General features: G+C 41.6%; 1 protein-coding gene across 9 annotated transcripts in view; it reads right to left on the bottom strand.

Moving 5' to 3' along the window:
- STXBP5L (syntaxin binding protein 5L) overlaps positions 1–14,208 on the bottom strand; it is a 428,399-nt gene that overhangs the window by 30,629 nt on the left and 383,562 nt on the right. For all 9 annotated transcript variants that reach the window (XM_074974797.1, XM_074974780.1, XM_074974789.1 and 6 more), the window contains one exon: positions 4,300–4,470. In XM_074974797.1, coding sequence (XP_074830898.1) covers positions 4,300–4,470 — 171 coding nt within the window. The remainder of the gene's footprint in view (positions 1–4,299; positions 4,471–14,208) is intronic.

Raw genomic sequence — 14,208 nt, 5'->3', positions numbered from 1 at the left:
TGTGGGAAGTACTCGTTGATTTATTGTTTTAACATATTTCGTGTGGTTAGTCACAGAACTTAATTATCTTTTTTATCAAATCAATGATCATATGGGAGAAACAGCAGGAACTGGAAGGAGAAATTAACACATCAGATACTATTAATGCAGTAGGGCTTTCCTTAAAGGCACCAAATTACACAAAAGTAAAAACCACCCAATTTTACCATGGCAGTATATTTATTACTTCTGAAAATTGCTTTAAGTTATTTAGATAGTGATCTGTAAGGACCCATTGATGTTCTACTAAAGCTAATAATAAATAAAATACTACCAAATGTCTCCATTCTGATTTGGAAATATCACAGGTTAGTTTCACAAAAGGATGTAGGTGCCTAACTGCCACTTTAGGCACCTAAATCCCAGAATCAGGTCCCACTGGGATTCACAAAATTCCCACTCAGCTTCCGCCGAGCCATGTAGGTACCTAAACTCGCTTGGCACCTACATTTTTGAAGTAGAAGTTCCCTAAATTTCTGCCTCTGAGCATGTGGACTGTAGCCCCCATACCTGGAGGTTGGCTGCCTAAGCACCAGTGGTATTCACACACTGAGGGAAGATAGGTGTTCTTCAGGGTAACTCATCTACAGGGCCTGATCTGGTAGGTATGCTCAGACTTTACCTACGGGATAGGGTCCCTACAGGCAGCAGCCTGGAGTTAGTTCTCCAGGAGGGGCAGGGCTTAGCACACACCCCTCAGCTTAGCACATCCTACTGGCTATCTTAGGGAAGGAGTTGCCTACCATACTGGCTTTTGTGAATCCCATTCTAATGTGCCCATCTCTCCCTACTCATTGTATGGGGAACCTAAGTGCCCAACTCAGGCTTTGTAAATCCCAGTGATTTTCTAGGCACCTAAAAGTTTGGTATGATAATGCTCAGTGTCGGAGCGCCAAGGTACCTTTGTGAATCTAGCCTATTTCTCTTTTTGTGAAGTATCAAGTGAATAAAATCTATATTTTATTCATGTGTGCTCACCACTTCAGAGCACAGGCAGTCAATTCCTCCAAATTACATGTGCTGTTTATTGCAGCATAAATTCCTAAATAGTGGGTGAAAGATTGACATCCAGTTGTGGAAAGCTTAGCAAAGCTTCTTAACGGCTTGGCCAAAGGGAGCCTCTATTTTGATCAATGTCTGAAATGTAATGAGCTCGTCTGGACAGAAAATGTATTCTCAGCATTTTCTTTGCAAAGTCCTTTTTTTTTTTTTTAAAGCTACGACCCTCGCAGGCTTCACATCACTTTTGGCAGTATTTAATACAGAACACTACTGAGATGAATAAATATATGCCAAAACAATGTCTGTGGAAGAATTCTTACATACCAGTCATTTGATGCAGATCAATTACTAAACCGAAACTCAAAAGAGCTAACACAGTAGCAATCTATTAAATGTTTAACCTAGTTGAATGGAAATAACATCCTAGGTTTATTTCAAAATAAGGATTCTTATAAAAAGATTCCATCCCATTATTAATATGAGACTATAAAGTACAAGAAGGCTGTTCTTTTTTAGTGTATATATACTCTAAACAACTTGTATGCATGTGTGTATAAACATATCGTATTACATATTAATCTAATGTACCCTGATCAACTATTCTGCTGTTAACTGTGACAGCGAATAGGCTGTTAAAGTCAATTCAGTGACATTAGTGAGAGCCGCAGTACCATTTCACTGACATCACTGATACCTTTAAGTATTCTTTTGTTGACATCCAGGAAAGCTAGAGTACTCTTTCAGTGACAAGAGAAAGCTAAATCATTACGTGTGGAAAGTTTTAAAACTTTTACCATCTCTGTAAAGTGCTTTGAGATCTACAGATGAAAAGTGCTACCTATGAGCTCCATATTAATTATTATAATATTATATTATAATATTAATAATTATTAGCAATAAGTAACTTGAACAGAACACCCAGGTTAATTCATGAATGAAGTCTGCTGTTATTCATAAGCAGTTTACAATGACTTCATTAGAGCTCTCTAAGTCTATCTTGGTTCTGTACTCAGTCCCAAACTATCTATTAGTCTGTATTTACATTTGAGCTTATAAAGGGCATATTCTTTGAACAGAGTTATTTTCTTTGACAGGGGACTGGAAGATCACACTTTTTCTATGTGCTGTGGAGAGACTGTAGTGTGATTTCATGGGTTTGTTTTTTGTTTTATGTTTTAGAGATAAGGATTTCTGGGTTCCTCCTTCAGCGACTCCACATCATATTAATTTTTTCTCTAAATGTAGTTCCTTTGGAAGTGATCAGTGTTGCCCCTTAAATCAGCTGGATGGAGTTCCTTGCGAAGAATGCAGCTTGCTTTCTCTGCACAGAGTGCTGCGTCCACCAACCTGCCTCCCGCCAGCCCATGAGTTTGGGATTTGCACTCAAATCCCTACTAGGTCACCATTTTGGGATAATACATGCTTCATGAGTTCATTTCCATACTGTCAGGTTCGGTAGATCCTAGAGTGAGCTCTTCTCTCTTGCTGTGATCGTAGAATATCAGGGTTGGAAGGGACCTCAGGAGGTCATCTAGTCCAACCCCCTGCTCAAAGCAGCACCAATCCCCAATTTTTTTTTGCCCCAGATCTCTAAATGGCCCCCTCAAGGATTGCGCTCACAACCCTGGGTTTAGCAGGCCAATGCTCAAACCACTGACCTATCCCTCCCCATCCCTGGGGAGAAAAGGATCAACAGTGATTCCTCTATTTTATCACATCCTAATGAATAAACTCTGAAGATCTAGCAATCAGAAATACTAACAAAGGGGGCTCTGATGCTCTTTCCATTTCCTGTATGTAGAGGGATCTTTTTTACATCTGGGAACAAAGGTATTTTCTACAGTTTGTATTTAAAAGGTGCATCAACAGGCTCTATGGGTGAGATCATCACTCTCGCACTGTCCCCCTTACAATGGGTAAAAGCGCTGAGGCTGCGTAAAGGGGCTCTAAAAGCTCTCATTCTGACTCTGGGAGAATTACCCTGGTGCAGGTATTGCTGAACACAGGCAAAAGGCCATCTTCCAGTGATCTCCTTGCAAGCCACAGTGTCGAGGGCATACTGGAGGTGATGCTGGGGGCAGAAGGTGCATGTCGCGGGTGGGACTGCCGCACTGCAGAAACTCCAGGGAGTGCTATGGCCCAGAGGGTAGCCCTGGGAAGTGTCGTTACTTTGGCAGATTGGAAATTCTGTGGCAGCCTCATTTAAGTTAAAAATAGAATTTTTAGTAAGTTAAATAAGAAAATTAATAAGACTAAAGTAGAAGAGCCCCTGTACTGTTTATTTTGATAGTACATTTTTTTCAGTTGCTGACTGCCAAAGCATTTTGTACGGACAACACATTGTTGCGCTGTAGAAGCTGTGGAGGGTGTGGGGGAACTTGCAGGCGTGGTAGGTGAGGGATAATTGGGAGTGACAGCATCTCACAAGGCACAGGAGGTGTTTTGAGGTTATGGGAAAAGCACATTAGCTGGATGCTTCTGTTAAAATGATGGGCACTGAAATATTAGCAATGCTGACATTTAAATGGGCATATTTTAAGTTTCGCACTTAACCCATTGACATGAATGGAACAGTTTACACTCCTCAGAACTGTGGTTTGAATGTGTCTGCACACTCAGGTAGACAACACTGCATGGTTTATACTTAGTTCAAAATTTGGAGGTTGTATTCACAAACGTAAGTGCTCAAAACAAATTATTTTAAAGAAAGTTTTGATTCTGGACCACAATTCTCCAGCAAGGGGTAAATCCCATAGAGAGGATATTGCAGAATTTACAGCCCTTAATAATATTTAATACCAAAGAATAATACATCATGTGAGCAAAGGTTAAACTCTTAGTCTTATAAATATATTTCTCATTTTTCAGACTATGACTCATGAATAAACAGGGATCAGAATATTTTAAGCTTTTGATGTCACTGGCTGTCAGAATTACTGTACATAAATTCTGATGAACAATCACTTTTCTGGAGCAAAGCTTCTAGGCTCAAAAAGAGAATGGGAGGACTGTGAGAGTTTCAGGAAGTTTGGTATACTGCATCTCTAGGTAGCACAAAAGTCAGCAGCAGGCTGGCTGGTTAGTAACAACACTAAAACACAGGGATCATTCTAATTCTAAACAATTAAATGAAGACAGCAGTTTAGAGAAGTGACTAAGACAGGGATCATGCTAAATAGCGTGTAACTAGTTTGCTTTCACATCTTGTGGAAAAGTGAAACTAACACATACCTAATGAAAATGCTCATTGGCACTCACCTTCTGTTGTGACTGGAAGGGAAATCTCCATGCAAGCCGCAGACTGTGCTTTCCTAAATGGGGGCCTCCCAGGCCCTCGGCGATTTGATTTTGTAACATCTGCGCTAGGGAGCCGTTTTCCAGAGCTGCAAGTCTGGGAGGTTGGGCTTGTACAGTGCCCGTTTACATGATCTGCAAAAAGAACGACAAGGTCCAAGGTAAAGAGGCAGCTTCCAATATTCAGAATGCAAGGGAGGTGTAAATGGTGATACTTGAGAATAATTTAAGATGAAACTTCCCAAAGAACTGTACCTTTGTTCTGCAAGTACAGTATAGATTTGTGGGAACAACTCACCATTTCCTGAGCAGTGTAAATATTTTATAAATATAAAGAGGTGTGTACAACTGAAGCCTTCTGGGCTGAGTCTTCCCTCACATCATGTTTACAATGGTGTAACTCCACTGACTTCACTAATAGGCAAGAGGAAAATCTGACCCACTGTTTCTAGATCGGATGTTACTGTACATGCTAGTTATACATATTGGTCCTGAGTCCCTAGGTCTTCTCTTGACCTACATATATAGACACTTAAGTTATGGGCGGTAATGCTTAAGGTCAGCTTTTGTATTGCATCTTATAAACATATACAGCATGATTTTGAAAATCATCCTTCCTTTTTTCTTCCCATAAAAATGTAAGTGTAACTAATTATGGGTGGAGTTTACTATAAGAGCAAATTATTGCAGATAGACATCTAACTGCCAGATATGCAGATGCAGCGTAGCATATGCCTAACTGTCATTCTTTGGGGACATTAAAAAACAGGCCATAGTATCTCCATTCTATTTATATTACATGTATTTATTTTACTGGTGGACTACAGTGTATATCATCTTAAGGTAACATACTCTTTCCCTAACTTACACATGACAGTCTATGTAATAAGAATAGGAGATCAACTGCTGAATGCAATTTTTCTCCTGCGATGTAAGGATCTGTATTGAAATACACAATCTTGAAAGTATTGTGATGGAGGTGCTTAAGTGCAAAAGAACATGGACCATTTAAAAATAAAAATAGAACTGGCAATTCCACTAGCTGAATTTTACAGTGGAGCACAAGAGCTGAATGCATAATTCACAACAAATAACTGACTTGTGAAATCCCACCTTTGTTCCCTATTTGTGAATAAGCAAATTGCAACATTTTAACATGGACATGTTATTTAAAACCAGGCTTGATTTTTTGTGTGTGTGAATGATTCTTGGTCTGCAGATCATTCAGATTTACTATCAGATACACTGTTTACAATTTGCACTGTAATTTATGTAAACAATAAGCAACAAAAATTTAGAACTATGCAAACATGCATGATATTTGTAATTCACAACAATACCAATATGTATCATACCCATATAAGTAGCTTTCCCAGACCTGAAGAAGAGCTCTGTATAAACTGGGAAGCTTGTTTCTTTCACCAAGAGAAGTTGGTTCAATAAAAGATATTACCTCAGCCACCTTGTCTCCCATATATGTAACAACAGAGCTGGACCATCTGCCTTTATTTAGATCTTAGATTATTTATATCTTTATAATCAGATCATGCAAAACCATGCTCTCAAGTATCCCTAGCCTGTGTTTGCCAGATGCTGGGAATGGGCTGCAGAGGACGGATCAGTTGATGATTACCTGTTCTGTTAATTCCCTCTGAAGCACCTGGCATTGGCTACTGTCAGAAGATAGGATACTGGGCTAGATGGACCCTTCATCTGACCCAGTATGGCCATTCTTATCTCTACATTTTGTATAAAAACCTCACATCCATTACTTCTCTCAGTACCAAAGTTTCACTATATCTAAGAAAATGATAAATTTTAAAATACCAAGATAAGGTCATTTCAATATTATACAAACATACAAATTTAAAAGAACACTATAAAGGTTGCAAAGTCAAGCACGCAAAAGTTAGGAAGTGACAGAATTAAGATTGTCTGTGCCACCTCAATTCAGCCCCCAAACATATAGTCTTTAATTAACATATGTTAATTGCTGCATACAATTTTTCCCACAGGACTCCTGCCTCACTCAGCGCAAAAGATGTACCGTGTTCACTTAGTAAGCAAGCCATCCAATATGTTATTTTCGCCTCATTGTTCAATGTGTGGCCCCAGGCCTTATTTACTGCATACTATTCAAACCCTGATCTGAAGACAGAATTATTAATATCCTCACAGGCTTTTCTGTATGCTCAACATTATAGAATCGGTGTGCAGCACAAATATTAATTAATTTATTGTCACAATACCCCTGTGAGACAAGGGGTAGTACTATCCCCATTTTACAGATGGGGAAGCACAGAGAAGTTACGGTCAAAAGTATTCAATAATTTTGGGTGGACTTTGCTTTTTCAGAGTAGAATTATACAGAACTTTATATATTGAAGCATAGCTCCCCCGACTTCAGCTGCAGAAGTGAGTGGAGCTGGGCGAAATTTTGTCAGCAAATAGTAAATTCACCAAAAAAGCATTTTCTCTTCCGTCCATTTCCCCCAAACTTGACCACTTCTACCCTGTCCCCTCCAGCCTATCCCTGTCCGAGTCCTGCTTCTTCCCCACGTCTGGCTCCTTATCCCAGTCCCACTCTCCACTCCTCAGGCTTCTCATCCCAGTCCCAGTCCCCTTGCTCAGCCAGGCTCAGCTCCTAGCTCCCAGCTGCTGGCCCAGTCTGTATCTCCCCTCTCCCTAAGCACTAGTTCCCAGTCCCAATTTCCCTCCTGTTGCTCCTGATCCAATCTCACTCACTCACCTCCATCCCTGGACTCCTCATCTCCAGTCAGCCCTAGTTCTGCTTCACACACCACCTGTCAGATTTGTCTCTCCTCCCATTCGTCCCCGTACCCCACCCCGCACTGCTTCCTAGTCCCACTTTCCTTGTTCAGCCAGCCCCAGGCTCTCCCCTACCTCGTTGGCCAATCTCAGTGTCCCCCCATTTCCTCATTGGCTCTTACTCCCAGTCTTTTACTCTCTACAGCTCCCAGTCTCAGCCTCCCTGTCCAACTAATCCCAGCCTCCCCTCCCCCGGTTCTCTACCCTACTCTTCTTGCCCAGCCAAGCTCAGTCTCCCACAGGTCTCAGTCTCACTGCCCAACCAATCCCAGTTTCCCCCCTCCAACTCCCAGCCACAATTACTCTCCCCCAACTTCCAGTCCAAGTCTTCTTATGAGGCTCCTTGTCCCAATCTATTCCTTTCCTTCCCCTTGGTCTTGCATTCAGATCAGACGGCTTCCTCCTCCTTCTCACTGTCCGGGAGTCAGCCAGAGGGTCATTGAGAACACAGGAGAGACAGTTTCCTTTCTCTCAGTTCCAGTGCCCAGCCCCATCTCATCCCAGAGCAGCCATTGCAAGGAAAGTCCAGCTTAACCCCTGCAGCCCTGGGCTGGAGCATGCTCAGCTGTTCTGCGAGGATGGTGCATGAGCAGTCCAGTCACACACAGGAGCTGTGACAGGATGGAGCATGCTCAGTGAGGAAAGAATCTTTTATGAATTTAGCTGTTAAACTCTTGCAAGTCTGAGTATGTGCAAACTGCAATTTTTCAAAGAATTATAACTTGGCCAAATTTGGGCAGATTTTCACAGGGCTGGGAAAAGACACAAAGGCCATGTCCCTGCCAAAATTCTACTCCAAAGCATGGGGGCTTTAGAGTTTCCCAAAGAAAAGGTCTCAATAATTTTTGAACATGGGCAAGACAATATTTTTTTCTCTAGCTTCATTCTTGGAAACAGCTGGACTGTTTTGGCTGAAATTTCCCCTGAAATCCAGCCTGAGGCACTCATCCAGAATGGAAAATTTCAGCCCAAACAGTTAAAGTTTAGCAAAGTTAAAAGCAATTGAAAGCAAGGTCTTATAATGAGAAGTGTTGGACAACCTTAATAGCAGGCAGTGCTACCAGCTCCACCTATAATTATCTAATTAGTTAATAAGACGTTCTACTGTATGGAATATAATTTGACCTGTTTAGTTGAAAGTTGACTAGAATGTGGTAAGCCCCAAGTTTTCTTCAAATGATTCTGCTGAAGTTGGAGGTGGGGAAACAAGGGGGTATGAAGTTCTCTGCCACAAAAAAAATCACAGCATTCAGCCCCCAGAATCCACAGATCTTAGAAGATTGCAATCTGTCCTGAGCTCCTAACACAGCTGCACCATAACACACAGCTGCCACTAGAAACCTCCCTTCGGGGATGGTGTGGGTAAGGGGTTGGAACTTCTATAGTGCAGTGTGTGGAAGTTAATGCAGCCTCTACCACTGTTAACTTTTTGACGGATTCCCCACATGCGTGAGGATGATGCACATCCTCTAACCCTTCCTCATGGAACCTGGAAAGGTTTTCTGAGGCTCCTGTGGAAAGTGCATCAGCGGTAACTGACCACCCCAAGTGGAAAAGGCAAGATCCATCTATGCATCATACCTTACAGTTGTAGATTCCAGAGGAACACATCTATGGGGAAAGGTACTTTTTTACTATAATTTATTTTGGAAGAAACAGAGAAACTAGCAAAATATTGGCATTCCTTCAAGGTATCATTTATTGATATACCAAGGTTGCTTATAAATATTGAATCATAGAATAATAGAATATCAGGGTTCGAAGGGACCTCAGGAGGTCATCTAGTCCAACCCCCTGCTCAAAGTAGGACCAATCCCCAACTAAATCATCCCAGCCAGGGCTTTGTCAAGCCTGAGCTTAAAAATATCTAAGGAAGGAGATTCCACCACCTCCCTAGGTAACGCATTCCAGTGTTTCACCACCCTCCTAGTGAAAAAGTTTTTCCTAATATCCAACCTAAACCTTCCCCAGTGCAACTTGAGACCATTACTCCTTGTTCTGTCATCAGCTACCACTGAGAACAGTCTAGAGCCATCTTCTTTAGAACCCCCTTTCAGGTAGTTGAAAGCAGCTATCAAATCCCCCCTCATTCTTCTCTTCCGCAGACTAAACAATCCCAGTTCCCTCAGCCTCTCCTCATAAGTCATGTGTTCCAGTCCCCTAATCATTTTTGTCGCCCTCCGCTGGACGTTTTCCAATTTTTCCACATCCTTCTTGAAGTGTGGGGCCCAAAACTGGACACAGTACTCCAGATGAGGCCTCACCAATGTTCAATAGAGGGGAACGATCACGTCCCTCGATCTGCTGGCAATGCCCCTACGTATACATCCCAAAATGCCATTGGCCTTCTTGGCAACAAGGGCACACTGTTGACTCCTATCCAGCTTCTCGTCCACTGTAACCCCTAGGTCCTTTTCTGCAGAACTGCTGCCGAGCCATTTGGTCCCTCGTGTGTAGCAGTGCATGGGATTCTTCTGTCCTAAGTGCAGGACCCTGCACTTGTCCTTGTTGAACCTCATCAGATTTCTTTTGGCCCAATCCTCTAATTTGTCTAGGGCTCTCTGTATCCTACCCCTACCCTCCAGCGTACCTACCTCTCCTCCCAGTTTAGTGTCATCTGCAAACTTGCTGAGGGTGCAATCCACACAATCCTCCAGACCATTTATGAAGATATTGAACAAAACCAGCCCGAGGACTGACCCTTGGGGCACTCCACTTGATACTGGCTGCCAGCTAGACATGGAGCCATTGATCACTACCCGTTGAGCCCGACAATCTAGCCAGCTTTCTATCCACCTTATAGTCCATTCATCCAGCCCACACTTCTTTAACTTGCTGGCAAGAATACTGTGGGAGACCGTGTCAAAAGCTTTGCTAAAGTCAAGGAACAACACGTCCAGCGCTTTCCCCTCATCCACAGAGCCAGTTATCTCGTCATAGAAGGCAATTAGATTAGTCAGGCATGACTTGCCCTTGGTGAATCCATGCTGACTGTTCCTGATCACTTTCCTCTCCTCTAAGTGCTTCAGAATTGATTCCTTGAGGACCTGCTCCATGATTTTTCCAGGCACTGAGGTGAGGCTGACTGGCCTGTAGTTCCCAGGATCCTCCTCCTTCCCTTTTTTAAAGATGGGCACTAAATTAGCCTTTTTCCAGTCGTCTGGCACGTCCCCAGATCGTCATGAGTTTTCAAAGATAACGGCCAATGGCTCTGCAATCACATCCGCCAACTCCTTTAGCACTCTCGGATGCAGCGCATCCGGCCCCATGGACTTGTGCTCGTCCAGCTTTTCTAAATAGTCCAGAACCACTTCTTTCTCCACAGAGGGCTGGTCACCTCCTCCCCATGCTGTGCTGCCCAGTGCAGTAGTCTGGGAGCTGACCTTGTTCGTGAAGACAGAGGCAAAAAAAGCATTGAGTACATTAGCTTTTTCCACATCCTCTGTCACAAGGTTGCCTCCATCATTCAGTAAGGGGCCCACACTTTCCTTGACTTTCTTCTTGTTGCTAACATACCTGAAGAAACCCTTCTTGTTACTCTTAACATCTCTTGCTAGCTGCAACTCCAGGTGTGATTTGGCCTTCCTGATTTCACCCCTGCATGCCCGAGCAATATTTTTATACTCTTCCCTGGTCATTTGTCCAATCTTCCACTTCTTGTAAGCTTCTTTTTTGTGTTCAAGATCAGCAAAGATTTCACTGTTAAGCCAAGCTGGTCACCTGCCATATTTACTATTCTTTCTACACATTGGGATGGTTTGTCCCTGTAACCTCAATAAAGATTCTTTAAAATACAGCCAGCTCTCCTGGACTCCTTTCCCCCTCATGTTATTCTCCCAGGGGATCCTGCCCATCAGTTCCCTGAGGGAGTCAAAGTCTGTTTTTCTGAAGTCCAGGGTCTGTATTCTGCTGCTCTCCTTTCTTCCCTGTGTCAGGATCCTGAACTCAACCATCTCATGGTCACTGCCTCTCAGGTTCCCATCCACTTTAGCTTTCCCTACTAATTCTTCCCGGTTTGTGAGCAGCAGGTCAAGAAGAGCTCTGCCCCTAGTTGGTTCCTCCAGCACTTGCACCAGGAAATTGTCCCCTACCCTTTCCAAAAACTTCTTGGATCGTCATCAGTGCGAAGTGCAGCAAAATATTAGAGATCAACCATTTTAATACAATTCACTTCCTTACTATAGATGGAATTCTCTGCAGTAAGGGTTCCACTCCTAGAGTAGGGATAAGTGGAATAAGGGATAAGTGGAATCTGATACCTCTGTTTAAGCTAAAACCCTTAATCTAATTTACGGATACAAATTCCAGCTGTTGGGACTGAGTACTTCATTTTCATCCACGTCAGGCATTTATGACCAAATCCCATACTGTGATTAGCAGGAAAATGATAGCACCATACCACACAATCAAAGGCTTCTTATATTACCTGAAGTTAAAACTATCATAGATGCGATGTTAGATAAAGCAGTATGCATAACATTATGTGATCTGGTAATGCTGTGAGCCTTGCCTGTTTCACATGAAACCAAGTTGATCACAATGAACAAAACTGGAAAGAATTTTTCAGTCTACCTGTATTTTAGAAAACAATGTAATTATCTGCACTTTAATATCTGTATTGCATAAGAAAACGGCACTGTACAAGGCACAGTTTTCATGGTTCTTATCTTATTTTTGAATGCACAGGTATCACTGAGCTAACAGCAGATATAAAACCTGAGAACATTGGCCTGACTGGGATGATTCATTCAACATGATAGTTAGGGAAGATGCTTGAAATATATCTAGATTTTAGCAGAAAATCCATTGGGATCACAGACTTTCAAGGGCACAGACTGATTGCTCAACCTCAACCACAGATACACCCTCATGTGGCTGCTTTCTGTCTTCAAACTTTAGTTTGTGTAAAGAAGTTTTGGCACAATAGCTCATGATCTCCAAGGGGATCTTAGGAAACGGTGAGGAATACATCAGAGTAAAACGGAGTCAAGTTCTACAGAAGTGTCAATAGTATTTCTAAGACCCTTTCCCTGTGTGTTCTATAGAATGGATAAAATTTCTCTAGGCTTGTGATTTTACTTAACACATCAAACTTTAATAGACTTTCCCCTCTCTCATAATATGCTTGTTAGACTCAATTTGTATTCAGGGCCTAAAGTGCCCACATTCCACTAAAAATCCATGGAAGTTGTGAGCCGAACTCCAACAGGTCTCTGAAAATCCCATCTGGTATAAGCAAGGCTGGTTCTTTCTCACAGCATAAATCAGATTTTAGGAAATCCAATGATTACAATTTTGAAATCTGACCCATTACTGCTCACAGAAATCCCTTCAAGAATTGAACTTGATGAAATGTAGATGAGCCACATTAGAGTGTGATGGGGAATTGAGTGATGGTTAAAAAAATTCCATACCTCTATATTTTACACTGTTCTAGTCTTCTAAACCAACACAATTTTAAGTTAAACCTGATTTCAATGACCCCACACATATGCTGATAAAGCTTCAGAGATATGGCATTATTGCTGCATTGTTACTGAAAGACTGTGGGGAATCAGCAAGACATAACTGAGCATGTTTAGATGGAAGAGAAAATTACATACTTGTATTTGAAAAGGAATTCCTTGTATTTTATTATGGTACAAGGTGAATGTTAGAGAATTCTTCGGAAGGAAATTTAAATTACAGTTTGAAGGGCGCTATTTCACTGCATTATATGAAAGAGTATGAATTATATGCTAAAAGGGAAAGCAATATTACAGTTTAAAGGGAGTTTTCTATAGTACAGTTTGAAAATTAACTTGATATAATATGATCTCAAAGAGTGATGCAGTTAGGTGGCCAGATTCAACACCGTTACTCTAGTTTTATGCTGATTTAACTGCCCTGATTTCAGTAATGAATGACCTAGTAGTAAATGAGGTCTATTGGAAATAATGTTAATGGTAGGAATTAATGTGCCACAGAATCATCTCAAAAGGGATTGCCTGTGAAGAAGGAAATAAATTGGACATCACTAATTTCTCCTCTGTGGGTTCAAAAAAACGTATAGGTCATAATGTACAATTTCACTATATCTTTCAGGTAGCTGTCCTATAGTATAGGTGCTATCTGATGTGACATCACAGTGCAATATAGTATGTCCCAGATAAAAATAGCTTGTTTTTCCACAATTTAATTTTTTTTTTGGCAGTTGGGCCCAGAACCATAAAAAGACGTAGGCATTGTGATGCTGAACTTTGCAATGCCTAACTTCTAGGCATGCAGAAAATCACTGGAACAACAATGGGATCCACAAAGCCTGAGTTAGGCACCCATGGTTCCTATACAATGAATGGGGAGAGATAGGTGCCTAAGAATAGGATTTGGCCCTTGATCTGCAAAAAGAAGAGTTTCACTGGATGGGAGGATAAGAGTGTCAGATGAAATATCAGGCATCTCAAAGGTTCAAATCTGAGATGGTGAGGTGCTTAAGGAGTCACAAAGAACTTGATAGATTTAGATACTTAAGTGACTAAGAAGAAGCATGTGCCTCAAGAAAAGAAACAAAGCCAGCATTTATTTTCCAAACCAGCTCAGGTTTGTGCTACAGGTAAGATCTTTGTTGCTCAGTTTCATCTACCCATTTACGTAGCTTTGTGTATGGAACATGGAATACAAGTAATGTCCTGTAAAGTTTGCATGAACTCTGTCAATTTTTATCAGCAAATATTTGAGACAGAGTCATAGTCAACCCTGCGGTAACTCCACTGAAGTTATACCAGAGATGAATTTGGTCACCTTTATATAGAGCTACCTGTACAGATCATCTGAAGAAACCACAGGAACATTACTTCCACCACTGGTCTCAGGATTCAAGACCTCAAGGTGGGGCATTTTCTTTTTGGAGGGCAAGGTTTATTGGAAAAACCTGCAATACTGAAAAGCTGTTCTCTGAGCTAGCAAAGGTATGTTTTCCTTTTTATTGGAAATGATCCTCAATGTTGTTAATGGAGCACAGAAAATCCCCCCTATTACCCATCACTTTACACCTCCCTACATGTA

This window comes from Natator depressus, chromosome 1 (genome assembly GCF_965152275.1).
Source record: "Natator depressus isolate rNatDep1 chromosome 1, rNatDep2.hap1, whole genome shotgun sequence".
Lineage (NCBI taxonomy): Eukaryota > Metazoa > Chordata > Testudines > Cheloniidae > Natator > Natator depressus.
This window is presented reverse-complemented; position numbering and strand designations above follow the sequence as displayed.